Below are 27,881 nucleotides of genomic sequence, written 5' to 3'. Positions count from 1 at the left end.
CCTGAGAATTTTTAATTTTTGTTCCTCTATTTTTCAAAGCTATGCCATCCCTACCCCTCAATGCTTAAAAAAATCAGATAAAAGGTTTGTAGGAGTGCAAGCCCTAGAAGAAATACATTAAGATAACTGGGGAAAGGAAGAAGAATAAATATGTGATCAGCTCCTCCCCACCTCTCCCCAAAAGTCTAACAGAAGACTGAAGGACTGGATTGAGAACTAGTAGTGTTTTCATTTCCTAACGAGCTTACCCCAGCAGAAGAAAATGGGAGAAAACAGCAAAAAGTTTAACTATGATATAAAGTCTTCCACAGTAACACAGAGCCCTAATCAAGAAATGGACCATTTGTTTAAAAACAGTCTATTGAGCATGCTCTACCTTGCAAATGGAATATGCCAAGCTCTGTCACAGATGGCAAGCTTTGACAGTTCCCATCCGTAGCGTCGATACTCGACAGTTCAGCACAAGATCAGTGACATTCTGTCTCATTAGAGCCACGCTAATTATCACAGCTAGTTTCAGGGGAAACCATGTGTTGCAATGGTCAATTTGAAGGAGTCTGTGCATCAACAAACTGGTAATAAGGATCAGACACCTTATTATATGACAGCATGCTGCCTATGATCTGATTTACTGAATCAGAGGTACTGAGGCAACACTGAAGCCTGATGGGTTATGGAATCGCGTGTACACAATGTGTAGCTGAAATATGCTTTAAAAATAAAAGGGAGCTATATAGAAACAATACAAATAAAAAATTTAAAATGGTGAAGTTATAATATGGAGTTTTTTCATTTGACATTAAGACATGCAGAGATGTTAGAGCTCTTGTCAGCCAGTTTTTTTCTTTAATCAAATTATATAAGATAAATAATTCAAAATGAAAACTGTAAAATTATGGATTGTGCTAAATTATAATTCATTCCATACTCTGATTTTTCAGTTTCAATAACATGTACCAAACATTCCTTATGTTGTGCCGTCTTGCTGCTTTAACATAATTTTGTATTTTGTAAAGAGCTTTCTCTTCTTGGCTCTCTCTTTTCATTTGTACATTTAATGACTTAAACTTGTACTTCTCCAAGCTTCTCTCACTCATTTATGCTCTTTCCACCAGACAAAAACCATCCAACCAAAACCCCCCACTCTGCTGTTTCTGGACACCTGTGGGCCGCATCCTGCCAGGCACTCAGCGTTCCCAGGGCCTCCCAGGGATGCGCCACAGGCTGTGGCCACGAGAGCGTTAAGCATTAACTCCTAACCAGAGCAAGGCAGGTGTGCACCACATCCCTCCAGGGAAGCTCTCCTCAGGGCTCAAATACACTCAGTCTCCTGAAGCTGTTACCAGTCCTTTAAACGGCAGCATTTGAACAGCTCCTGCTGCCACCTGCCTGGCTGGGAACCTCCAGCCTCAGCCAATGTGACCCCACATGTAAAGCGTGCTCAGGAAGCACACTTTTTCATCGGTGTGTCAACAAATCTAGCTTCTGAGTTACATGTTGAAAGGGCGACCTGATTCCAAGGAGAGGTTTGAAGAGGTCAATATAATCCTCTTACCAGTTAAGTATTTTCTGTTCTGTACCGAATTCTTTTTTCTTATTTCCTGTTTTCTTATTTCAGGTTTTAATGCCTTTTTTCCCTCCTCTATGTAGATTTATGTGGGCAATTGCATGCTGATACGAACCACCTTGAAGATTTTCAGGTGGTTTCTCTTCAGTGCATCTTTGTTGATTCATGAAGCTACTGCCTATTCTTTATTAGGGGGAACCCAAGGCTCACTGAAGTCAAGCCACTCCACAAAAGCCATATCAATAATGTGGGATATAGTCAGGATCAATGCCAGCCTTTTCTTAGGTCTACCATGATTAAGAGAGAAGAGAATCAACTAAACTCAATTTTTCTACCTTCTTTCTGAGTAATAATTTTTTTTAAAAAAAGCTAAGGAATTTTCCTGATTATATATAATAACCATTATTTCTGAGAGGAGATGTAAAAGAGACTAAGACATGGGGCAAAGGAAGGACACGGAACATTCATTTTTTCCCCCACCAGAAACCTGAAAATCTTTTTTCCTCCGACCTGGGCAAGACAGAACACACTACGACTCTGTAACCTGATATTTTGTGAAAGAAACAAATCAGCTCTATCTGCCAAGTTTCACAGTTTCACTGAATGACATGCCGTTTTATGGGGCAATTCTTGATCGCATTCAAAAGCCCATCTTGCTTTCTCAGTTCACACTCTTCCTCTTGCATCCCCGGTGACACACGATCCCACCCTGAATCCTGCTGCTCATGGCACCTCTTCAACTGCCAGAGCAATCACCCCCAGGCAATGAGGGAGGAGGAAAATAGCATTAAAAATAATAAAAATATATAGATTGCTGTTGTGTGTTTTTGCAGCTAATGTTTTCTAACTACTGTATTCTAGCCTTCGCACCAGGGCGAGGGGTTTATTTCCAGGTGGACCTGGGAAACAGCAGACCTCAGAGTACATTGTGTTTCCACCTCGCGTCTCTCTGTGCAGCATCCCTCCCTGCTCCACAGAGAATCCATTGTACACTGAGGTTGGGGGGGGATGGGGGGAAGAAGGTTTTTAAGCCAAGATTTAAAACCAGGAAGTGACTCAGCTGCTCTGAGGGAGACAAAGGCAGGAGAGAACTTGACTGAGAGCAGGGTGATGGGCGAAGGACCGAACCCCCTCCTACCCTGCAGGTTGCACCCCTCTGGGCAGCCTGAGGTGCAGTGCCCTGAGGAAACAGCTTTGGAAATTAATTTCAAGATCCCCTCCTAAAGCCACATTGTTACCAGAGGGTTACTCTTGGTGATAAAAAGGTTACTTTTCCTCCAGCTGGAAAATAGTTGAATAGATTGTTCTATATCTGTGGTAATGGCATGTTACATCTCTGTGCCAGATCCACAATACCGTGCTTGTTCAGTGTGGGAAGCTGTTTAAAAATGACTTTCCTATTAGAGTATATAGCTTAGTCTCTAGATGGAGAAAGCCAGATCAAAGATATAGCATTTATAAAACTGCTGGTTGAAAAGATAAAAGTGAGATAACAGACATCAATTTTTCACTATAAATCTCTAGGTTTACTACAACATTAAAATTTCCAGTAAAAGCAGGGTTTTATATACCTGAACTCTAATGGCCTATTCTGAAAATATTTATGTCAGGAAAAGCATGGTATTTGCATGCCAAAAGCATTTTTAGTGCCAATGTTTAGCATTTCCTTCCCATTTAACTCCTTCCCATCTACTCATGAGTGCTAGATGCTCTGCCTGGTGCCTACCCATCGGATCTCCTCACGCAACCTTCTGGAGGAGAACACTCCGGGTGCGTACAAAGACAAAGTCAAATGCTTCTAATTAAATAGCACTGTATAAAATATTTGCCTGATGGCTCAGGACGGAGTCTCTAGCACAGTCTGAAACCCATGATTTTACCTCCACACTTTGTATGTGAAACTACTACTAAACAAAACGAAAGACAGGGACGGAAGGACAGGAAACTGGGCAACACAACAGCTCAGACGTAACAGGTCAGAACTCTACATCATTAGATGAGGTTTCTGGAGTACGGGTAGTACTCCATCAGATTTATTTTAAAATCAAAGCATGATTCTGTGAGAATCAAGTGTCTCACCTTCCATATACAGGCATTTTCATTCGGTGAGAGGGGATGGCATTCGGCACCTATGGGGTCATAAAGAGCCATTGGCAGGATTGATGCTGCAGAAGAGCACTGATTTAACCCATTTATTTTACCACAAATTAAACTTCTTTAGGTAAATAATGCAGGCCAGCAGCCTTAAACTGTAGCGCATGGGACTCTGAGGTACAGAGCTTGATATTACTTCAGTTTTTGCAAACTTTAATTTCCTAAATTTAAGAAAGCTTTAGTAATTTAACCTGATTTTCAACAAAGCATTGCTTTCTTCCCTGCTTCATACTAGCACGTGCAAGTCACAGCTTTTCAGGATAATCCATAACATAAATCTAACTTCTCAAAACAGAGCAAACATACAGAAATGCTACAAGTCTCTACCTGCCTTATCTCTGAGGGCTCGTAGGTCTGGGGGTTTTGTTTACTTGTTTATCTGTTTTTATGGAATAAAATTAGATTTCAGCATCTGTCACTGTCAAGAAAAACTCATCCCTGGCTCCCACATGAGAACATTGTAACCACTGCACAGTTACTGAACCATGATGCCTTAATGATCATTACACAAATCAACCTTTTTTTTAAAAAAATTTTTTTAAATAACTAAATTAAGAATGTGCTTCCATAATTACTCAAATCAGACTTTCAGGTTATAAATTTAATAAAAAACCCAATATGATGAAATTGTAAAAGTAACGTATGCCACACAATTTTATATGTGGGTTCTTTTAATTTAGAGTTATTCAGGTGTGCTCATTAAAATTTAGCAAATAATACTGTTGGCATTGTCACTCTACCATTAATAACCAACAGCCTGTGAGAAGAGACAAAACACTTGGTAAACCTTTCTGTCTTCTTTTTGTGTATATTTTTGCAAAGCTCTCTTTTCAACGTAATCTAACAAAACTCCCATGCAGGCCTATTAGACAGACAACCTAAAATAAAACCACAAGATTTTAAACATGGACATTAGGTGCTTTGCCAATTAAATTTCTAAAACTTCCCAAAGATATGATATATTCCAGAAATTTGAATTATAATATCTTCCTTAGCTCCTCAGTATAACCATATTGACTTTTAAAGAATATATTTTGAATTTAACAGATTTTTAATTTATCCTGTAGATAATATATTGATCCTTAAAAAACATAGAAGCTTAAAAAGTATACTGAATGCATGCATTATGTATGGGAAAAGAATTCAACATTTGAAGTAATGTCCTAGCTGTGTCCCCAAACCCATTCAAACTCATGTACCAGATAGGCCCTTTCCTTTGGGAAAGCCAACAAGCTGCCAGCAAAGTGCACCGTAAAACTTCAAGCATGCAAATCATCCCTCACCTGAGTCAACACGTGATCTCTCTAACAGCCCTGTAACCTCTGCCTGATCCCACGACCTCTGCCACACCATGCTCCAGCACCCGGCTGCTTTGTTGAGCATCAGGTGCACATGTGGTTGGTCCTCCATAACTCAGGAGGATTGAAAAATAAAACGGTTAGTTAACACATTATTTTCTAATATGTTTCCTCCAGTCTTTTCACTGTAATGAAGTGATTATCCCAGGATTTCCTGTTCCACTCTTGCCAAAGGCACTAACACAGTGCAAGGGAAGATGCTTGTTTTTTACCTTGGCGTTACCCAAATAGAAACTCCTGTAGTGCATCATTTAATAGCAATTCTGTGCAAAGTGCTCTAGTCAGCAGAATATTAGCTGCAGTCTCCTGGCTCAGGCAAGCCCAGCCACCTTGCAGATACTGGCTGCCTAGATATCCAATCTAATGTTGCCCCAAATCAGTTTATTACGGGGGGGAAAAAAAAAAAAGAAAAAAAAAAAAAAAAAAAAAAATGAAAAAAAAAAAAAAAAAAAAAAAAAGGCAAGACCTTCCAGCAAACAACTACCTTTATCCCCTTGCAGAGCTGGTTTAGGCCACATATGGTTTTACACCACAACTCAGACTGCACTCAGAAATTAATCAAGCTTTTATATCCAAAATAAGATAGAACCGGCAATGTTCAGTTTCAGTGATTTTTAAAAACAAAACTGTTAATCAACACATCATTTTCTAATATGTGTCCTTCAGACTTTTCACTGTAACTTGGGTTACCTCAGGATTTCCAGTTCTTAGTACATAACCAATGTCTCCAAATTAAAAAAAAAAAAAAAATCAGTAAGAGATCTCTCAAGAGAGGTTCTCTTAGAGAATATATTTGAACAAGCCTCTTTTTTGTGCAAGGGAGACTTTTTTGCCCCGAGAAATGTTAACTTGTACCACTGAAGAGCTCCAATGAAGAATCTTTTACATCACATGTACCTTCTTTAATATATGTGGCAGTGCTACATATTTAAAGATTATTAATTGGTTACTAGCAGTCAGCTAGTTTGAGAGGACCCAACACATCCTAGTCTACCTAGGAGGTTAGTTCTGCAAAGCAGCTTTCTTGTACAAATGACACTTTATCTAACTACAGACCTGCAAGCTTGCTAGACACATAAATTAACATTGCATTGCTGAAACTGGGGAGAAAAATAACCCCTGAGAACACAGGTATAATCACCAGAGTAAAATGGAAAAGAACTATGTGTTTGGTGTTGTTTTCTGTACTTAGTAGCAAGGTTTGTACAAGAAGCTAGATTTTATACCTGTGCTCAAATAAACCCACACTGCATCCTCTGAAAGCTTTCAGGCTTCATTTTGATTACCTGTCCCTTTGAAAGGCAGCACTGGAAGAGTTGACCCACCTAGAAATTTTAAGGCTTTGCACTGAAATAAATATACTATCACACAAATCAGGTCAGAACAAAATTATGTGGGCTGATAGACTGGCTTCATACCTTAGTTTTACAGAAGACTGCAGTGGAAAGGGGAAAGTGCAGAAAAATGGACAGTTCTCTAACACCAAGTTTTGACATGTAAATAAAGACATCTGAGGAGCACACAGGTTGGAAGCTGCTGTAACGTTCTATCATAATTAGAAACATTTCAAGAGCTCTGTAATTTCCAATCAAAATTACAGTAATTTCCGATATACAAGCCATGATTCATGACAGAATTTTTACATTCCATGGGAGATTATAGTGGCCTGATGTATGACACACTGAGTACAGCACTAACATAAACAATTCAGTTTAATGTTTAAACAGCACTTGGTGTTTAGAATCCCACAATAAAAGAAACATATTATTGTTGAAATTATCACTTTGACAGTGATTGAAGGGTAGGCAGGCATGTGGCCTATAAAGCTATAATTTTTACAGTCCACAGCTTGAGTTTAATCATTTTGATACAACATTTCCAAAATATCCCTTTAAATTCTCCTTACACCATATAACTTAAGAGAAAACATCCTTTCTGTACAATGAAGTAAACTCCAAAATGTGAACAGCAGAGGAGTCAAAAGTTAAAGCCTATTAAAAAGAAAACCAGTACTAAAATGCTGACCGCCCAAGAAACACTGGTCTGAGATTCACTAGCTTTCCTTGGAAGATGCTGAATTTTCTATGAAGTAATTTTAGAAAAGTAAAGAAGTAGTGATTAAGTAGATTTAACACTTAATCTAATATGAAAATTCAACATTTTAACCATTGGTGCTTTGGATTTCTTTCAAGCATTTATATAACCACAGTCTTTCCCATTTTTTATATGTTTTCCCTTTACCTCTTGAGTACATTCTCACTTAAATCAATGCTTTCGCATACTCCAGTGATCTTTCTCAGAACACATGTCATTTATGATAATCGCACCCAACAAGTGGCTGCTGATTTCCCTCCTGCCGCTAAACTTGACAGAAAATCTTCAGTTAAAGAAAACAGAATAGGAAACCACAAAACAAAGACTTAAAACTGAATAGGCAACACATATGTACGCACACAAGCAGGTAACCAAGCAGACACTGTGTTTCACCAAAGTATGCTTTTTTTCTCAGCTATTACTTGTACAACTGTAATTTTTTGGGGTCGTCTTTTTTTTTTTTTTTTTTTTTTTTTTTTTAACAGTCCACCACTCATGCACAGTCTCACCAGGGTCTGACTAAATATTTTTTTGCAAAAACCAGCACCCCAGCATTCCTCATCGTAGCACATCTAATTGCAAAATACCAAAGCCTCGTGCTTTTGTCACATCCACACCAGCTAAGAACTGATGAACCCTTGTGAGCCTCACCAAGACCCGTGGGCACACAGGGAAGGTGTCTAGCTGATGGGTAAAAGGGAGTGAGAGCTCTCAGGAAGCTGCTTCTCTACCCTGCCTGGTCCAGGGAAACCAGAGATTACTTCCAGACTCAGCAAGCAGCTCTGAGTTGTTGTACTGGGCTGATACACTAACCCAGCTACCCATTTTAACTCACACAGAAACTGATCTGGGGGAATAATTGCACAGGACTTGGAGCTCTTTGAGCCCTGAGAGTTTTACCTGGCTTTTGGTTGCCGCAACCTTCGCAAACAGTGCTTGGGAGACCTTAGCTCTCTTCATTTCCTGCTGAATCTCATCATAAATGGAAGCATTAATGTTCATGGAATTGTTTTCTGGTTTTCCATTCCTCTCTGTAGCAATAGTAGCAGTTTTGACCTAGAAAATATGAGACATTTTTCATTATGAAAAAATTATTTTACTCTCTTTCCCTCCCTAAGTAGTCCCCCTCTGCATTTCTTTCCTTTTATCCCATCTTTCTCTGATATTCTTTCAGCATTTTGCAGAATAAACATTGTAAGTTATCTATGGTTCAAGCAACTGGGAAACAGGAAAATTCAGTGCCTTGTACCAGGTGAGTGCATCTGAAATATGAGTTACCATTAACAGACCACTGCAAACTTCAATGTCATAAATTAGGTGGAAACCTCTCAAACAGTCTTGTAGAGACTTGTGAATCCTTACATGATTTCTTTGCCTCACACAAATTAAATAAAAATTGTAAATGCAACATAAAAGAATTTCTAATGAAATAGAAATCCGACAGATATATCTTGATTAATGTCTTATGCTCAGTACACTCAAATGCATGATAATGTTGAGAAGTTGTGGCTTTAGATTGAATTTTTAAGAATTTATCTTATCGGTTTAGTTCTTAAATTGTTTTTAAGAGACATACTTTAACCACTCCTTCATGAAACCAAGATAGGACTTTCTTAAAGCTACTGATTCTAGTTGTATTTCACTTACATACATCAAATATTTATTCTTCTTGCAGTCCAGATTAAATAAACACCAAACATATAAACAAGACAGAATGATTACAGTACCACCTTTATGCTGCATCTGCAGCATTAAGGAAAATAACAAAAAAATACATCAGTAGCGACATGATGTGCAGGAGACTATCTTTTCCTTCATCCTCTGGAAATGATGGAAGTGATGTGTCAACACCAAGCATCATCCCACCAAGGTTAGACTGCAGTTTCTGCAATATCAGTTGAGAGGTACAAAAAATCAGCAGCTTATCCTGCAATATTCTCAGTAGTTAAGGATAACGTCTGTCTTTCGCAGTTACTCTTGCAAGGCTTGCTCAAGATTTGTGGACCTAATGGGCCACTAATCCTAAAGTGGATTAGAGGAAAGGTAAACTGGATTTCTGCCAAGAATCCACAAGGTCATAATGCAAACATGACCTAGCGGGTTCAAACCTTAAAATTCAATTCAAACCGACTGATTCATACTGAGGTTATTGAGAACTGAATTAATTTAGTTATTCTGAAATTGCACATCTAGTTTAAGACAGTCATTCAGCCTAATTCTAAATCTAATGGACAGAGCCTGTCACTTCAGAAGGTGAGTCAGCCTACTCTTAAGTACGTGTCTAAACCCACACTTTCACTATCAGTTTGATCCAGTGCAAGTCAGCATCTTCCTGTGCTCTGAAGTCCCTTGAGGTTCAAAAGGAAATCATGACAACATGATAATTCATCTTCTAATCTCACTCTCTATGAGCTTTCATATGTCACAGGTCTCACGATATGGGAGTCGAAGGCTTTGGATGAGAGATGCACTTAGGCAAATCAACGGCTCATTTTTTCCTAGAAATGCTATGCTCAGTTTTTGTTAGCTATCATCCATGGTACTTTTAATATAAAATAATCTAGCCCAGAAACTGGGAGTGCATACCACTTTTGCTGAGCCTGATTTGTCCATCAGGCTTTTCAGGAACTGTGCTAATACACACCCATTAACTACAAGGGGCAAAACTCCAGCAAGAACGAGATGTCCACAAGCACTTTCCCTTGCCCCCATTCTGGCAGGCACTGCCACTTTCTGGTGTCTGAAAACAAGGGTCCTAAGTAAAAATGGAAAGAAAAATCCCAAAATGTGGCATACAGTTAATCATGATCTTTTTTTTTTTTTTTTTTTTTAAATCTGAAAACAATTAGTACTTTGCAGCCATGCCCTTTTCTGCAGTGTGACATTTCACCAGTGACACTGCAGCAGAGGATGACCAAGCCTGGACCAAAGACTGCTCAGAAACATTTGAGGCACCTGGCAGCAGGCAGTGAGGAGCAGCATCATGAAACTCTCTCCTTCCCACCGCAGAGCAGGAGAAAGTATGCCTCACACCAGAAAAAACCATACAGGACTGCAAGAGCAGGTGCATCTCCTGAACATCATTCAGTGAAATCATTTAAAAATACAAAATCAGTGGCAATTTTATAACCTTTAAATAAGAAAGTCTTGCCAGAAGATAACTGACAGCTGGTGGGGATGTTAAACATACAACTGAAGGCAGACTTATCTGAATGTAAAAATCAGCCTAAGCTAAATTAGAGAATGGAAAAGTGATGGCTTTGTCCATATGCCTTCTTGAACTTTGGGTTTAAATTTTGGGAAACAAATTTCAGTCCTTCTCCCCAAAAATAATTTTAATTTGTAATTAATCTTTGAAGGACCCAAGGGGAAGATGAGAAGATGAAGGTATTTGGCTAGCATACACATTTCTTTTGGGAAGGAAACACTTTCCTCTTGTGATCTTGATCAAAATGTGTCTCATCTGTAAGCACACTGCCTTTTTGATTGCTACTGAGCTTCAAAAGACAGCTTCATATTGTAGCAGTACTTCATAGATCACATAACTGAGTTGTGAACACCCAGATCATCAAAAACCATCACATACCATGCTGTAGACATAATCTAAACTATGCTACTCAATCCACTGGACTTTTCAATGTCCAATTTAATACAGATATGCATTTAACCCAAGGGAATTATTGAAAATCCTCATTCTGGTTTGCAAATCACATCCATCTTTATACAGGTACAATAAATTCAACAGCATCTAATATGTCACCAAAGTTAAAACAAACACAAAAACTCCTATTGCCTTCTGTTGATATTTAATTAGAGAACACTAATTGAATTCAGAAAACACTAATATCTGCATCAAAAAACAGTATTAGCCCAAAGATCTTCAGGGGAATAAAATCTTACAATTATAAAATAATGGATACAGGATATAAAATGACTGTGAACCACAACTCTTGATAAACCAGGAGTTGTGGTTCACAGTCATACCCTCTCCCTCTCCAATTTACTTCACTGGCCAAGTATAAAAATTCTTTTCCTGTCTCTTAACAATTTCTCTTCAAAGATCAGGTGTAGACTCTGCCTGGTCTTGATGGACTATTGGTCTGCTCTAGTCTGATGAATTCCATGCAGTAATGCCAATTAACCTCTTGGAGAATATCCATACATAAAACTGTTTCATAATTTATACATAAGCAAACATCTAGGCTGTCGTGTTGAATTTAGAATTAAGTTCAAGACAGAGGCTGTTTGAAGCTGGGTTGAAAAAACACCCTCCTCCTCAAAAAAACCCAACAGAAAACAAGAAAGCTCCCAGCGGTGCAACTTCAGGACTTGGGAGAGGAGGTGGAAAACGTATTCATTTTGGAGAGAAAAACAAAACAAAACATAATCTCCAATCTCATCTACACTGAAGCACAACCTCCCACCCCACCCACATCTACAGCTACATTTTCTGTTTAGGAAAGAAACCACAGATCAGCTAATTTTTTTTTTTTTTTTTTTTTTTTTTGACAGTAAGCAAATTTTGCAAATACTAACCAAAGAGGGGAGCATTATTTTACAAATGTAACGCACTGAGAATCAGGAGTTCTCTTGGCCATCTTCCTATCACCAATCAATCTAGTCTTCTAAGAATACTTGAAAAAAAATAGCACATCCATCTCCTCCTGGCCTACCCAGATATATCTTCTCGTCAAATAAGACTGATTACAGCAGCAAGAAGTTCTGGATTAATTCAATTTTCCTAAAAAAGGGTAAGTTGTCATACAAGGAATAACCAGGATGAAGAGACTTTCATGAACATGGAAGCTCATTCCTTCCCCATCGAAACTGAAACAAACAAACAAAAAACTTATATAACACATTCTTATAAGTACTGTTTTAGCTAGGGAACAAAAATCTTCTTTAATCCTGGTTTAGCTTTTAATATTACATTGTACATTAAAATTCATAAAGTAGTTCATTCCAGGCAAAACAAACTACTTTTCAGTTCTGCTCTGCAAATAGCACAGGAGGTACAATAAATGCTGTTGCTTTCAGAACAGCTTTTATCAGGACAAGGTTTACTACTCCATTATTACAGTGGCGCCTGGAAGTGCAGTTATACTTAAGTGTCAGGGTTTCCATTAACTCTCCTCCATGGTGGTTTTTGCGGGGGTGGGAGGAGAGGATTGCATTTATTATTTTGTTCAGTTTTACTTTCGTTAAAATGCAACTTGGCACAAAGATTATCAACTTAAGTCTCAAATTTTGCCAGCTTAAAAATAAAAGCTGGTGGTGATATATGGCACGTGCATGCATTTAAACTCTAGGACTTTACCACAAAGTTTCATGTTAGTTGGTGTTATCCAGAACTCCTTGCAAAGGAGATTCACTGGTCCTCAAACACCATCAAAGCAGGGCTCTCCAGTCTTTCAAGAGAAAGGCTTACTATCTTACTACCTCTGAGACTCAACCCACTACTGCTTTAAGGAACTGTAATTTATCTGCAATCAGAGGGAGGCCAGGATTGTATTTATGAGATGAAGGCTTTGGTCAATAAGTACCTAGAACCATGACTCATGCAAGATTTGTGGCTACTTAAAACATTGCCTTGTAAAAATAATATTCTGCTTTTGACATTACATGTACTCTGTTTTTACACAGAATGATGATGGGCCCCAAGGGTTAACACAAATTTTCTTTGGGGAATATGGGTGGCAAGAAATAATTCTTCCTCAGCTCTGCTGAAATGGAGATTACTTGTCCTGAGAAAGAACTTTATAACCGCAGAATGGCTAAAAACCTTTAAGCAGAATATTATGGAAAAGAAAATCTGTAACGTGGCCACCTGTATCCATCCTCCCCCACAAACTGTAGAGAGGAGGGAGGAGTCATATTCCCCCCACATTCTAAACTGCCCTGATGAGATATAAAGGCCATCCCTAGCACCTCAGCATCCTCTAAAGTATCCCCAGATTCTCTCATTTCCACATAACATGCAATAGACTCATTCTCTCAACTTGACCTAAGAATACCCCAAAAGGGCCTCTGGGGGGTGATCTGCAAGATGAAAGTGTTGAAGAGTGGGGGGAAATTATTAAAAGAAATAGAACATGAGAGGATCTTTTCCCTTCCTTCTAGATTGCAGAGGTCAAACGATGTCTCCATGCAGTACCTACCTGATGGAGATGCTAATACTTATAAACTCCAGTGCCCCAGGAAATAGCCTGAGAGACAGGCTTCTGCCCCAGGGGTGGCAACTCGAACAATGTCCAAGGGAAAAATCCTTGTGTACGCCGTCTCCTTGTGCTCAGCCCACCAGTGTGGAAGATAGTAGCAGACTTTTACAACTGGACCAGCTTAGAGGGCTATACATGCATCCCAAAAGCTCATGCATTAGAGGCTAATGATTTCAATTTAAAAAAAAGTAAGATTTTGTATTTTGTTTAAGTCAGAGAGAAAGGGAGAAGTAAGGGGGACAAAGAGCTTCTTAAAGGATTTCAAAAAGGAATTGGAAACAATCCAGATACATTAGCTCAAGTAGCAACTAGTAAGAATGCTGTAAAAATGAGATAAATTCAACACTGTTTCTTCTAACTCAGGGTTTATGCTTGGTGAGCTCCTACTATCCAATCAGACCTCCAAGGTCACAATTTCTGTTTTTGCATACAACAGAATGCAAAATTTACACAGAACAAGCTCAGCTGCTAAATGGTTAAGTCTGCTCTACTGTCTGGCCACCAGTTGGCAACACAAAAATGCAAAATAGATTCTTTTCAGGATGTTTATTTTCACATCCTTCCGAAACTGATAACTTGCAATTGCAAAATAAACCTTCATGTGTGGCATATTAGCTCCCATTTTTCATGGTTTCATAGTTTAATTGTTTCAAACATTACACTGGTCTAAAGATTTAATATTAAATATGTTGGCTCTTGTGTAAATTCTGTTGTCAGGATAAACGGTCTGTTTTCTCTTTCAATGGTTATCTGAGAAACTCACAGCCAAGCTGGAAAAATATTATGCTGTATTCCTGCAAAGTGATCTTTAAATAATTGCTTTTAATACATTTAGTAGTAAGGATGACAGTAGTTTTATTTCCTAAGTATCAAATATTCAATAAACTGTGGACATTTTGGGGGAGGTTATCACAGTAGCAGTTTGCATTAAAAATTTTGCAGTATTCTGACTGTAATTTGTTTCTGCTGTGATTTGTAAAGTCACACTTGCTAGTGTTACAACTAGGATAATTTCACTATTATTTCAAGCATCAAGTATTGTAGTTATCTTACCAATGAAGATATTTCAATTTTCAAACTTAGGACTCTGAACACTTAGCAGCAGGTGAAAAGTGCTTCAGATGTTTATAGTGGGTAATTCTGGAAACATGTAAGAAGGTCACAAATAATCACAATTCAGAGGTTTCTACATTCTCAATCTACTCACTAGGGAAAATGTGTGTGTTTTGCTGAATGACAGAGAACAGCACAACAACTGGAAAAAGAAGTGCTTTGCTCTGTAGACCTCGAATATTAGTCTATAAGGTTTCCTTGTAAACTTGCTTTCCTTTTGAAAAGGATTAAACCAAAAATGTATGCTGCTTCCACTTTGAACTGTCGCAATTAGGTTAACTATACTCCTGACTCACACTAAAAAAATGAAATGTAATTATGAAGAGAGCACAGTAGAGACAGATAGATTTAGGCTCCCCCCCCCCCTCCCCGCCCCGGCTTTCCATCTGAAATTGGACTTACAGTATATTTGTCAGTTAAGAAAACCCCTAAGTCTCACTTTCTTTCTGGCTGCAAGGGATTTATACAGTTTAAAGCGTGAATTAAAACCAGTACAAAGACTACCTCTGACTTGACATGCTTCAGGAAGGTCCTGTAATTAACTCTGTTCTTTAGCTGTGAAATTGCCCAAGACCACTTGAGACAGAGTGAGACATTACCTTGGCAGAAAGAGATAAGTTAAGAAGGAGGGTTAGCCTTGGCTCTGAATTACCTGGGCTGTGGGAGCAGGTACAGATATTAAAACAAACTCAGAAGTCGTTTTAAACACAGTTATCTCTATTTAACTATTTCCCACTAAAGCATTACAATGTAAATAGATTCTTGTCCTTTATCTTGAAGAGTATCTATAGTGGATTTTACAGACTAAACTCAGTTAATGATAACAAAACTACACCATTAGTACAGTCTGTTTTTTCTGCTAAGAATTTCTTCTCTTGTAAAAACTATTGCAGCAGGTCAAGGTGATCTTCTGTCCTCCCCCCTACAATTTTATTATTCGTTACTTTCGTGTGGTCCTTAGTATCCATTAACTGAAGGAAAATTAGAAAAATAATCTCAAGAGGAATTTATAGCCTTCCAAATGGATATAGAACATAGTCACAGTCACAAGCCTATGACTGGTTAACAAAAACCTACTGTTTTTGTCAAAAACTCACCAGTCACAAAATTCCCACAAACCCAAAGCCTTTGTTTAGCAAAACTGGACTGTGTATACAGCATGATTCCCACATATCTGCAGATCAGTTTGTTTTTTTCTTGCATAGGTAGAACCTTGAGCCACAGCAATGCAGAGTATTTTTGAAAATATACAGGTTCTAGAGTGAGCCATGTTTCTTTGTGGAAATCCTGTGCATTCCTCACATGCATTCCTCATGCACCTTAAAACAAACATCAGTTTCCTTGATCAACACAAGGACTGCACCATTGAATCTCCCGATCCCACTCTGTCAAACTTTGTAAATTTTGACTAATTAAATCAAATAAATTTTAGAGAAATCAATAGGAGCTTCACTTTAACAAATACTACATGAAGCTTTAATGAACATAACCAAATCATTCAGAGTAATGGATATAGCAAGCCTATTATTTTACAAAGTTGTCAGTAGCTCAAGCTGGTGAAAGCATGCCTAGCAGTTTGGGATGGGATCTTCTTTCCCCCATCACTTTAGTTTTACCTGTTTGCTTTCTGGAAAAATAATTTTTAAGGCACTACAAGGTACTCACACTTCTGCTTTCATTCCCTCTCAGTAAAATGGTCTAAATCCTCCAAAATCCCAATCTGAAGCTATAACATTAAAAACCTAAGAATTGTAAGAAAAGATGACAGCTAAAAGTCATCATCTCCCATGCGCAGTAAAGCTTGTACCTCAATAAAATGAGCAAAAATTTCAGTGTGAACCATAATGGATATAATTTATCTTTAGATTAGAAAACAGGTAGTAATAAACTGCTACTATCATCCATTATATTTCTTAAATTTAATTTGCGAAATGCACTGAAGGTAATGATTCTACGAGTGTTTAAAAAGTGCGACAGGAAGAGGTTTCTTCTTTTTCAGAAAGGTCTCACCCAGTGGGACAGTGAGAGAACACAAGCAAATCCCAAAGGCAGAGAGAGCGGTTTACTTGTGGAGGCCGGCTGGGCGGTGTGCTTATGAGAGGCGCCGGGCCCATTGCAGAGGCTGCGTTCAAGCTCCTTTCCCTTTCGTCCTGGTAAATTCGATCTCGTTCTGCTTCTGGCAGCTGCAAGAAGTTCTGCATAGCCCGAAGGTTTACCAGCAAGGACTGCGAGGCAGTCTTGGGATCCTCTTCTTTTCGGAGGATTTCTGAGAGCAAGCCCTGTAGGGAAGGAAGAAAAAAATAGGCTCGAGAGTTAGCCTAGGTGAGTGTCTGTAAAACTGTGCTCTGCAAAGCCACTGCTTATCCGTTCTCATTCTTACCACTGGGCTGGGAATGAGAACAGCAAATGCACTATTCGCTCCACATAGGATTATATTAATGGCATTTTAGGTAGCAGAGAAGATTGTACCCTTAATTTTATTAATTTTAAATAAAACATAAACTGAATCTTCCTAATAGGTCTTCCTCTTTTTACTGGCTTAACTTGCCATGATATCTTTCACAGTCCACAAACAATCATGAGATGTTAAGGCTACTTGAATACACTGGAGGATTCTCAGGTGTCACAGGCAAAATTCATACCCAACCTTAAAAAAAGGCTTTCCTCATGTCTAGCAACTTACATCTTTGATAGGAAGTGATATTTCACCACTAATCTGAGACTATAAACTTGCAATGTTCCTAAAGTACTGCTTCACTAACTCAAGGACATATTTTTTATAAGTCAATATTTCTTTCTAAGAGTTGTATAGTAGAGTTTAACAACAAGTGAGGAAACTCGCTGAGGATGCCCTCATGTGCCCTCATGTGCCTTCTTGCACCTTCCTCTCTCTTCATCAGGACAACGCTATCCTCAAACAGTCCATTGCCGGCAATATTTATATTTAACGTCAACAGGTTCTTGACATCTCTCCCTGCCAGATTCTCCTTTCAAATATATTGCGCATTCAAAATGCTCTACTGTCTTGAAGTAACAAGATGGCGATAGGAAAGGTAACTTTTGGAAAAGGAGATGTGAATTACTACTTAGAATAAAAATGCTGTTGCTGTGCTGGGAAAGATTGGCATGGGAGGCTCTTACGTAAGAGTATAACAAGGGAACACACATGTGAATTTCAAGAAATAACAAAACCCAGTGTTTCTTTTCCTAAAGAACTGTTGTAAGCTATTCAGGATAACAGAGGGGAAAATAGAGAGAGGGAAGCAGACAATAAAATACCCAAAACTAAGATGGGTAATACTGACTGAATAAATCTATTCCTAAGAGGGTACAAGAGAATGATATGGCCAAAGGAATCTTTTTGGGAAGTCTGATGCTCAATGCACTTGTGGAAGTTGTCATCTCTCTCAAGGGTCTTTTCCCACCAGGCAAAAGACCCTTAGGGAGGTGCTGCTGCAAAGCCACTGCTCTCAAGCAGCTGTGCTTAGGCAGGACCAGGGCCCACCCAGTGTGGGTGTGAGCTCCGCAATTCCCTGTTGGATGAGGACAGAGGTACCAACCACTACACCTCCACCACTGTGGTCTGCATGGCCCTGTCTGTGCCTGCACATGTAATAGGGAAATGGGATGGAAAAAAACCAAACAATTGTTCCAGCATTAAGCATGAAAAATATTTCAGAGGAGGAGAACAAAAAAAAAATAATCTTGAGGAATACTTTCTTACCACTTTTCTTGATCCCTCCTGTTTTTTGGTATCCAGGCAGAACTTACTCAGAAGGTAAATAAACAAGTTACTGACAAAAGTGGCATTTGGGTGATGTTTTAAATTTTTTTCTTAATGGTTAGTCTAATAATAAATTTACTTATTAGCAAACATAGAAAATAAATTTATGTCTATTGTTTTTTTCAACTTTTAAGTACTCAAACCCGCAGTTACCAATGTTGGTTAGTGGTAGGGTTACACAATCCACCTCAAGAGGAGGTACAAAAGTTTTTGTTCTACTGGAGACAAGACAAAGCTGTCTACAGAGCACACAGAGAATAGAAAAATTTAGGTTGGAAGAGACCTTTAAGATCATTGTGTCCATTTATAAACCATGCACTGCCAAGCTCACCACTAAACCATGTGCCACATTTATATGTCTTTTAAATACCTCTAGGGATGGTGATTTCATCATTTCCCTGTCTGACTGTTCCAGTGCTGGACAACATTTTTGAAGAAGAAATTTTTCCTAATATCCAATCTAATCATCCCCTACATAACCTGAGAACATTCTCTCTTGCACTATTGCTTGTTACCTGGCAGAGGAGACCAACGCCCACATTGTCCATCTCCTTATAGGTAGTTGTAAACGTGATTTCTGACTGTTTCTGTCCTGGAGACACCTCTCCATGAAAAAATGAGCAAGAAAAACTAAACTCAAGTGGACTGATCATTGTCAGGAGAGAAGACTCCTTACAACCAGTCACTGTCAGCCACAGGAAATGCCCATAATAGAAAGTATTTGCTTGTATAAGCCTTAGCCACATAGTAGGCAGCTAAAAAAGGTAGAAAAGACTTTTTTTTCTTGTACAACTTTCCCCTCTTCAGTGAAATAAGTAAAGAAAATGCAGTTTTGTTTTTTGTTTGTTTTTTTTTTTTTTTTTAAAAAAACCTTTTGCCTGCATTTCCACTGCTGTGGGACACCTTTTGGTGATTAGAAACGCCACTAAGTATTCATTCTCCTCTCTTCCCCAGTCACTATCATGACTCTGTCTGAGCTGGGAGCAGACCAGAGCAGAGGACAGCAATGCAGAGAGAGGAGGGGAGATTAGAGCTTCTAGGCACTAAACCTAAAGGTCAGAATATGTGAGGAAAACCCATGAAAACGAAGACGTAGCACAAGATGCAGGCAGTCTTAGAGCACAGTTTGCCTGCTTCATATATTAGTTCATTGTTAATACTTCAATTTTTGAGCACAAATCTTCAGCTAACTGTTGTTAGACAAGATGTACAATGGGAAAAATCCTAGAAAGAAAATACCGGCTCTTGCATTCTGGCCTGTGCTGATGTGTTGCTGCATTCTGTGAGTTTTTGTGAGATGTTTACAGTTCTGTAGCTGAGTTCTCACGTTTGCACTATAAACAATTGTTGTTTTTCACATTCCTTTCTCATAAGAGTCAACTGATTGACTTCTAGCCTGGCCAGTGGGATGGAGAGGTGGTAATCTTGTTCTCCAATCCTTGGTCATTGTTCGTAATCTATATAAGCAAGGTCTTAGTAAATAATAAAACCTTTTCTTCAGCCTTCTTGGAATCAGATTGTGTGAGTATTCCTTTTTTCATGTCCTCTGGTGACACTGATGTGAACAGATTAACTGTTCATTTTACCAGGCATGAACTGGTTTTCCAGGATACTAGTCTTGGTGTGATCTCCTGATATTGTACCTCAAGTTGCATAAAAATTAAGCTTGTTTTTCAAAGAGATTATAAACCCTGTTAGGCTCAAAGCCCTCCTCATTGTTCCTCCCTTGTACTCTTTTTGCACTGGAAATGTATTTTTTAAAAATATTCTCAGGTTCCATTGGAAAAAGAAAGTTTACATGTCATCACAAGTATAATTCTTTACTAATGGCACAAAAATGTTCAATAAATATTATCAAGGCTTTCAAAAGCTCATTACAAATTCTTTAAAAATGGAGATAAATTAAAGTGCCTGCCTATATGAACAAAAACATTGCCTGTCTGGCCCCCACTTTGTCTCCTCCTTGAATGTAATCACTGATTCAAATAGATTTTTATCAGTGTGATAGAACTTCAAAGCTTCCAGAAGAAACATACAATTTGCCCAAACCTTCCCAAAACACGCAGAACATCCCTGAACATTATCCCTCTTGGTTGCAGGGTGCTCCTATCCCATGTCCAGGTGGAAGATTATTCACAAACTCCACCCCCAAGCCTGGATCCCAGCCAAGTAAGTTATAAGCAGACACATTTATCTATGTCGCTTAGTAGCAAGAGGAGAGCTGTCATGATAGTGTAATAGCACCTTTTTACCTTTTACTCAATAGCAATATGGATAGTGTACTTTTTCTTAAATTACACTATGAAGAATTATATGAATACAGTGGCAATTTCTGTTATACTTAAGCAGGCAAATTTCTCCCTACCACATAATTTACAGAACTCAAATTCAATAAAACATTACATGATGGTCCATTACTGTTATCAATTTTGAATAATCCATCTTCATTTTTCATTTTACTGGAAAATAAAGTGTGCCAAAGACAAAGTGGAAGGAAAAAAAAAAAAAGTAGTGCCTGAGAAGGTGGTTTGTGTAAACTTGGATTTTGTTTTGCAATTACACAGAGCTGTTTAGTGCATCCAAGCATTCTCCTTCGAAATAGCAATTGCTCAGAATTAGCATGAGCTCAGTCCTAAATACACAGAAGTTTTCACATAGGAGAAAAGGCATTATATATGAACGAAAGGCAGTATGCCCTGGCAGCTAATATTTTAAACAAGCATGGGGCTCAAGTAGAAAGGAGCAAGAGACAAAAGTGAGAAACACTGAGAAATATTCAAAAGCCTTCAGATCAAATGTTGTCACTTGTGGGAAAAAGAAAAGTAACAAAATTCAGACATGGAAAAGCAGCAAAAAAGCACTCTTCGTTCTTTCGTTAAGACAGAGCTACAAAGTCACCTCCGTATAACAGGACGCGAATCCCTGCAGCAAACCTTACAGCTGAAAGTGTACACAAACAGAGACAGGCAGCCCCTAGTTCCAGTTCCAACCACAACCATGACTAGCACAACTCCTTGCTCACACAGGCTCGTCACCCTGCCATGCACCAGGCTAAGCTACACCTTGAAGTCAAATGTCAGACTGGCTGTGGGAACCCAAGCCTTTCACTTCCTGACTCATGTAATATTCGAAAACACACAACAGAAATGGGAGAGGAGTTTATTTATTTGTTTAGGGCTCTGAGGGTAGTTCAGCCCAACAAATGTTGATGCTGTACTCCAGCTCTAAGAACAAAACAGAGTAGAGGAACTCGCAGTTTAATTTAACATTTGAAACAGTGGGCGGAGCCTCTCTGCTGAGAGGGGGCTGTGGCACCACCCTATGGGGGGCTACCCCAATGCATCATCACTGTCACCCCATGGCTGTTTGGGGCTACCCAGGGCAGCAAACTGATGACAAATACCATTTGCTAGCCTGCAAAGGGCAAGAAAATACTGAACTGGCTCTTTCAAGACAGTAGAGGTATCTGCACAGTGCACTGACATCAGCTAAAACAAAATACTATGTTTATTAATTTGATGAACTGGCAACTGAAACATAAGCATCTCAATTTACCAAAATTATCCTGGCAGCCTGGTAGTCACCTTTGGACACCTTGCTTGAGGTGAAACTCAGATCTGCCAGCACAAGTACTAACTCAACACAGTTTTCCATGGTGCATGGAAAGGAGGTGCTAACAGGATTCAACCTGTTTCTTTGCATCCAGTGAGTTGGAATCACAACCGCTGAAGGACAAGCAAAACTTCAGATCCTCTGAAGACTCCTTAGAAGGACCATAGAGAAATTCCTCCCACTAAAACTGCTTCTCTCCCTGCAACAGCTGTCCTATTGTGCCTGTATAGATGTGCAGTTTCATTCAAGTTATGGGTATCTGGACCTTGATTAAAGTTTACAAGGCACATTCCCAAGAATTCAGCTTTGAAATTACCATTTGGAACTTAAGGGTAAGGGGGAAGTTATTCAAGAATACATTAAAGTGACACTCTCTCTTTCTTAAGGACACACTTCTAAGGTGTAGCTAAGGGGTTTTTTTTCTGCTTTATAGATAATTAGTAAAAAATACACTCTAGTTTTCAGAAGTATTTTTTGCCAAATCCTTGGATTGTGGAAAGATATAAATATTTTTAGTTGACATTTTTGCAGCTAAATTAAAAAATCTTGAAAATCAGGATCAAGTGCTGAATTACCACTCTACGCTGGTAGAAACTTCCCACCCCAAAGCCACCACTAAATTCTGTATTCACATTGTAGAACATAAGTCTGAAAAACAAGAGCATCTTCAGCCAATTTCAAAGTCCATCTTATTGCCTAAACATTAAGCTAAGTCATTCTTAATTTATAGATTGCTTCCTTCCTTAACTTTTACACTGAAAGCAAATCTCTCCCCTCATCTGAGACTGTATCTTGACACCAGGGTTTTCTTGCACAGAACTCCTAACCAATTTCAGTGAGTTTATGCATTTAGAAACTGCTGGTATGATATGGTCCCTGGACATGGCTCAAATATGCCTATGATAGTTTCAAAAATGTCAGTGGTAAGCCTGAGTTAGCTTTCTATCTCAGAAAACAGAACATGAATTTAAACAAGCATTTTCAATTTTCTAGCCAAAAAAACCAAAAACAAACAAAAAAAAACCAAAAAAAACCCAACAAAACACCACCAAAAAAAAAAAAAACCCAACAAAACCCCCCCCCAAAAAAACCCCCCAAAAAACCAAAAAAACCCCACAACCCAGCAAAAAAACCCCCAACCAAACCAAAACAAGCAAAACCCACCCCCAACTTAGGATATGACATCACTGATAGAAAATAACTCCTCAACAGCATCAGTTAATAAAGAACTATCCTAATTTTAGCTCACTGTGATGTATCCTTGAATGAGCTGTGAAGAATTCAGAAATACAGCAAGAAGAACAAATTTTAAGTTTTCATGTAAGAATTGTTAGTACCTGTGTTTACCCTTGCACATTAGCTGTCACTGTGGGTAAAATTAACAATTTTCAGGCTTGCAACAGTGAAATGCACCCGGCAAAAATTCCTCTGTATTTCAGTGGGGCTCTGCTTCATATGAAAAGTATACTGAGATTATTCCTTGGCAAAACTGAGTCTGACGCTCTCTAGGCTCCTAGCATTTTTCCTTTTTGCTCCTGATGTTTGCCAAAAAACATAACAAATACTGCAAAATCTTACCTAGCTAAGAGCAAATACAAACTTGATTAGCAAAAACAATTTATAGGATGTAGGGATAATATTCTGTGTTTTTTCAAATCGATTTGAACTGCCAAAATATACAGGTGTATTTCATATCTCTTTTGGGGAATTGTTTCTGATGTTCATTTTGGGATTTCCTCCTAGTTCTGGGCCACTCTCAACACATTTACCAAACTGGTTAACCAAAAAGTCTGGGGAAGAATTGAACTTTAAACAAATATTTAATAACATTTGTAGCAAGAAAAATACATAGCAATACATATTTTAATATATATTTACTGCAATAATTCTAATATTAAAGTAAAGAATCAGTATTTGCACTGGAAATCCTGTTCTGTAGTTGCATTCATCACATCGAAAGAGCATTTTCTCCTACTCTGTCATATAAATTCAATGTCCAGTCAGAACCAATCATCTTTGTATTTCAGGTTAACAAATTCTGCTTATGTGCAAAGGACATGCCAAAACCTGCGAAACTAACTGACAAAAACCGACCACTTCAGAGGGCAGAAAGTTTAGATACAACAATGTGCTTTTAGGTAAACCTGAGAAAGAAGTAAATATAAAATAACCTTTATTTTCTGAATTACCCGGCTTTTTGTCCAGGTAAGATGGCAGCTGCAAATCACGGTAACATGGAGCTACTACTATTGCTTTATTACTTTACAGTATTAGTAATTAAATTTTTAAACACTGTATTGAACAAGATTCACTTATTTGTAAATATAACAACTGACCATGCCTGGACCTAACTTAATGTAAATAATCCTTATGTGAGTTCATGTAACCCATGAAATTTAGTATGAAAGGCCTAGATCTTGAAAACCTCCTCTGCTGTAAAGAGGAAAGATACACACACACACAGTGCCCTACAGAGAATACACACGACTCTACTTTCTTTTAGCTAAAGGAGGATGTAAAATATTGTAAGGCAATAGTAATTCAGAACAATTATAAATGACATGCTGATTCAAACCTGCTACCAGAGCATTTGAAACAGAATTTTTATTCTCTAAGCTATGCAGGGAGAAACAAAAACGTTTCAAGAGAAGTTCAAATTATGATCTTTTTTGTTATACTGTAATCTACAATGTGCAAATTGTTCCCTAAGTATGTGTTTTCATTTAAAAATGTGGAACCCAAAGCAAATTTACCTATGTCTTTTTAAAGTATTTCCCATTTTACAAAGTCTTATTAAAAACATTTTATTTCATGTTATATCATACTTCTAAAATTTGGAGATCTTATTATTTGTATCCAATATACTGACATTTCTTCCATAATTTCTGCTTGATTAAATTCCATGCAACATGGCATTAAGTTAAATTCATAGAGCAGAATAAATTATAACAGGGTTAGCTTCTATAACAGGTGTAAAAAATAACACATTTTAGTGTTACTTATCAGCTTTGCTAGGGCTGGCTTTTTCTGCATTGAAGAGCTGAAGTATATGTTCTGACGTGGACACCGGCAAGCTCAGCAACCACAGTTTTTGCAACAAACTACAAAAATACATGAAGAGATTGGATGATCTAGAGATAAACTTTTTAATTTTTAATTTTTCAGAAGTCTGAAAAGATGCCATTAGGACTTTCACTGGAAAATAATAAAAATAAATGCAAGTATGGATAAAAGACCATCTCTAGTACACCTGTGAAAGAAGACGGATTGTTCAGCGTGTGCAGGTGGTCAGAGTGGGTGGTCACAACTACAACACAAAAGACAATCTGTTGAGTGACTTTGTGAATGGTTCTGCATAGAGCTGTTCATTTCCTTTACTGGGAAATCCAGTTCATAAACCATTACAGCTGTAGAGGAACCATGCTTCCTGTAAGAACAGCAAATATTTCCACAGAACAGTCCCGGAGGATTTCAGTACTGTATCAACATGCACAGTGAACCTGCAAGGAAGCATGGTTCCTTCAGAGGAGCTAAGTGACAAGGTAGAAATGAGAAGACAGACTTAGAAGATGGCAGTTACTAATTAGGGAGAGAAAGAAGGGACTCCTGGACTTCAAAAAACAGTAAGAAAAAAAGACAACTGACCTGAGTTCGGTTAAAAGCCACACGTGCAAATACTGCCTGTGAGATTCCTGCTCGTTTCAATTCATCACGGACCCACTGGTAGATTTCGGAAGACACCTCTGTGTTTGTTGAGACCTGCTGCTCCAACGGTTTGTTCATGGATCTACTGACAGGAGGAGGGTGGTTCAAGTACTGTTGGTTTAAGGACTGCTGGGCTAGAAGTCTGTTCACTGCATACTGCTGGTTCAGCAACTGGGCCATTACCAGCTGCTGATTTACCAGCTGAGGGCTAATGGGAGTAGATACAAGTCCAGGGTGCAGGTTTGGAAGCGGGGTCCGAACTGATGGTTGACTACCATGAGAAAGCTGAACAGGAGATGGAGGCTGTTCGGCTGTGTTCCCTGGGACTGGCTGCTGACCGAAGTTGACATGGTTGGCACCTTGCTGGGATAGTTCAGAAAGGCTATCCATCTCAACTACAGCAGAAAAGAAACATTGAAAAGGCCAACATCAGACTGAAAATCACAAACTTGACTGTCCTCACAAGACATGCTAATAAAAATAAACATAAAATGGTGCAATGCAACCCAATGATGTGGTTGCTGCCTCCCAAAGTGACAGACACAGGGGACTTCAGACAAAGCAGTAACCAGCTAGAGATGGGGTAAAGACAAGAGACAAAAACCCACTCTGTGCTGCAGATGATGCAGGTGAAACAGCAAGTGTACAAAGCATAAGGAGGGCTGTTGGGGGAAAACATGTGCCAGCCAGAGAGAGAGAAGCCCCCAGTGACTGGTTTTGCTCCTCCCATGAAGTCCCTGCTATGACATCTGCAGGTCCTAGCCACTGGAAATCTGTAACAAGCAGGGTGAGGTGCAGACCTCCCCATGCTCTGCTAATTTCTTGATGCTGCATCAATTGTATGGGACTGCTAGCAACTAGTATAATTTATGTAAATTACACAGATGGGCTGCTTTATCTTGCAACCACGTATGCATGGTTTTTTTCAGTGACTTGCAACATGGTTGAATTTTTTTCTTATATTAAGAAAAATATTCTTATATCTCATTTGCCTTTGACACACCCTCCTTTTTAAATAACAGCACAGTTTTTTAAACTAAAAGAGTTCTTCCAGTTGCCCTCTTGTGCATGATTAAACAATATAAAATAACTCTAGGTCGATATAAAAGAGTCTCCTTTTTATCAGCATTTGTCTCCTTTTTTATTCTAGAACTTTAGCAGCTCTGATCTGGAAACAACCTTAAGAAAATCAGCTTTATTTAAAAACCAAAAGTCCAGTATTTTCACAGAAGTGTTATAGCAATTTTTTTTTCTTATACTAGTGAGGCCTTTTTTTTTTTTTTAGGCAGTGTCTGAGCTTGTCACAGTACTTATGATCTTCACCAACAGTCATCAGTGCAAGGCCACCCTTTCTCCCACAAGGATCGGAGCTAGATGAAGAAATCAGCACTTGGATTCCCACCTGCATGCCCATCTTCCTCCCCTGTCTTATCACGGGCAGGAATCTGATAAATAAAATGCCAGTTGTTCTGCACAGAGTTCTGGTGTCCATAGCCTGGATCAGTACCCAAGCAGAGGTCCTGCTAGTCCTCACACAGGTGGCTCTGAGGGCAATGCTGCCTCTTCTGCCAGAATTAGTTTACACAAGAATACACAAACACACATTTTCTATTTGCTGGCTTCACTGACTCCAAGTGAATGGAATATGAACCTGTCTCGGCAGACTGTTAAAAGTAAAATTTTGCAGGGTTGCCCCATACAGGAACACTGCTGCAAAGGATGTGGGAGAGGCTGCTGTGGAAAGGTCACTCTCCCCATATGGCCACTCTGCTGCCTCACACGTGAACCACCTGAAACCAAGTGAAGTCTTACCACTAAATTTGGTTGTCTCAGAAGAAGGGTTCCATGTTGCACAGAAGGTACAAAGAAGATTAAGGAAAGAAACTGCCTTTTTTCACTCAGGGAAAGTAGGGATCAACCCAAGTGGGCCATTCACTTGGAACAGTAATTCAAGCAATTATCACAAAAGTGATGCATTGTCTTCATTACAGCCTTAAGCTATAAAAGGCAAGGAACCCGTTTTGGCAGATGAATGATTTTGCTTCAAATACAGAAAGCTAAGTCAAGCTCAAAATTCAATCCAAATTGAGGTTCTATTTCTCCATTATATTGAAATCTACATAGAAGTTTTCACACATAAAGTGTTCAAAATTATGTGAACAGGTTTAAGAAAGATAAAAAGTATCACAGAATTGACAGATTTTTTCTCGAATAATTTACTTGTGCATACTATAACAAGCAAAGAGTTGTCACAAAAACTATTCGTTAAAATTAAT

At 38.6% G+C, this 27,881-nt stretch overlaps 1 protein-coding gene across 5 annotated transcripts in view; it reads right to left on the bottom strand.

Annotated features, from left to right (window-relative positions):
* The window catches only part of SATB1 (SATB homeobox 1), a 92,908-nt gene that overhangs the window by 18,805 nt on the left and 46,222 nt on the right, over positions 1-27,881 (bottom strand). For all 5 annotated transcript variants that reach the window (XM_040080134.1, XM_058422778.1, XM_058422782.1 and 2 more), the window contains 3 exons: positions 25,546-26,000; positions 16,571-16,783; positions 8,074-8,229 (listed from right to left, as the gene is read on the bottom strand). In XM_040080134.1, the coding sequence (XP_039936068.1) occupies positions 8,074-8,229; positions 16,571-16,783; positions 25,546-26,000 (824 nt within the window). The remainder of the gene's footprint in view (positions 1-8,073; positions 8,230-16,570; positions 16,784-25,545; positions 26,001-27,881) is intronic.

Source organism: Hirundo rustica, chromosome 1, assembly GCF_015227805.2.
Source record: "Hirundo rustica isolate bHirRus1 chromosome 1, bHirRus1.pri.v3, whole genome shotgun sequence".
Classification (NCBI taxonomy): Eukaryota; Metazoa; Chordata; class Aves; order Passeriformes; family Hirundinidae; genus Hirundo; species Hirundo rustica.
This window is presented reverse-complemented; position numbering and strand designations above follow the sequence as displayed.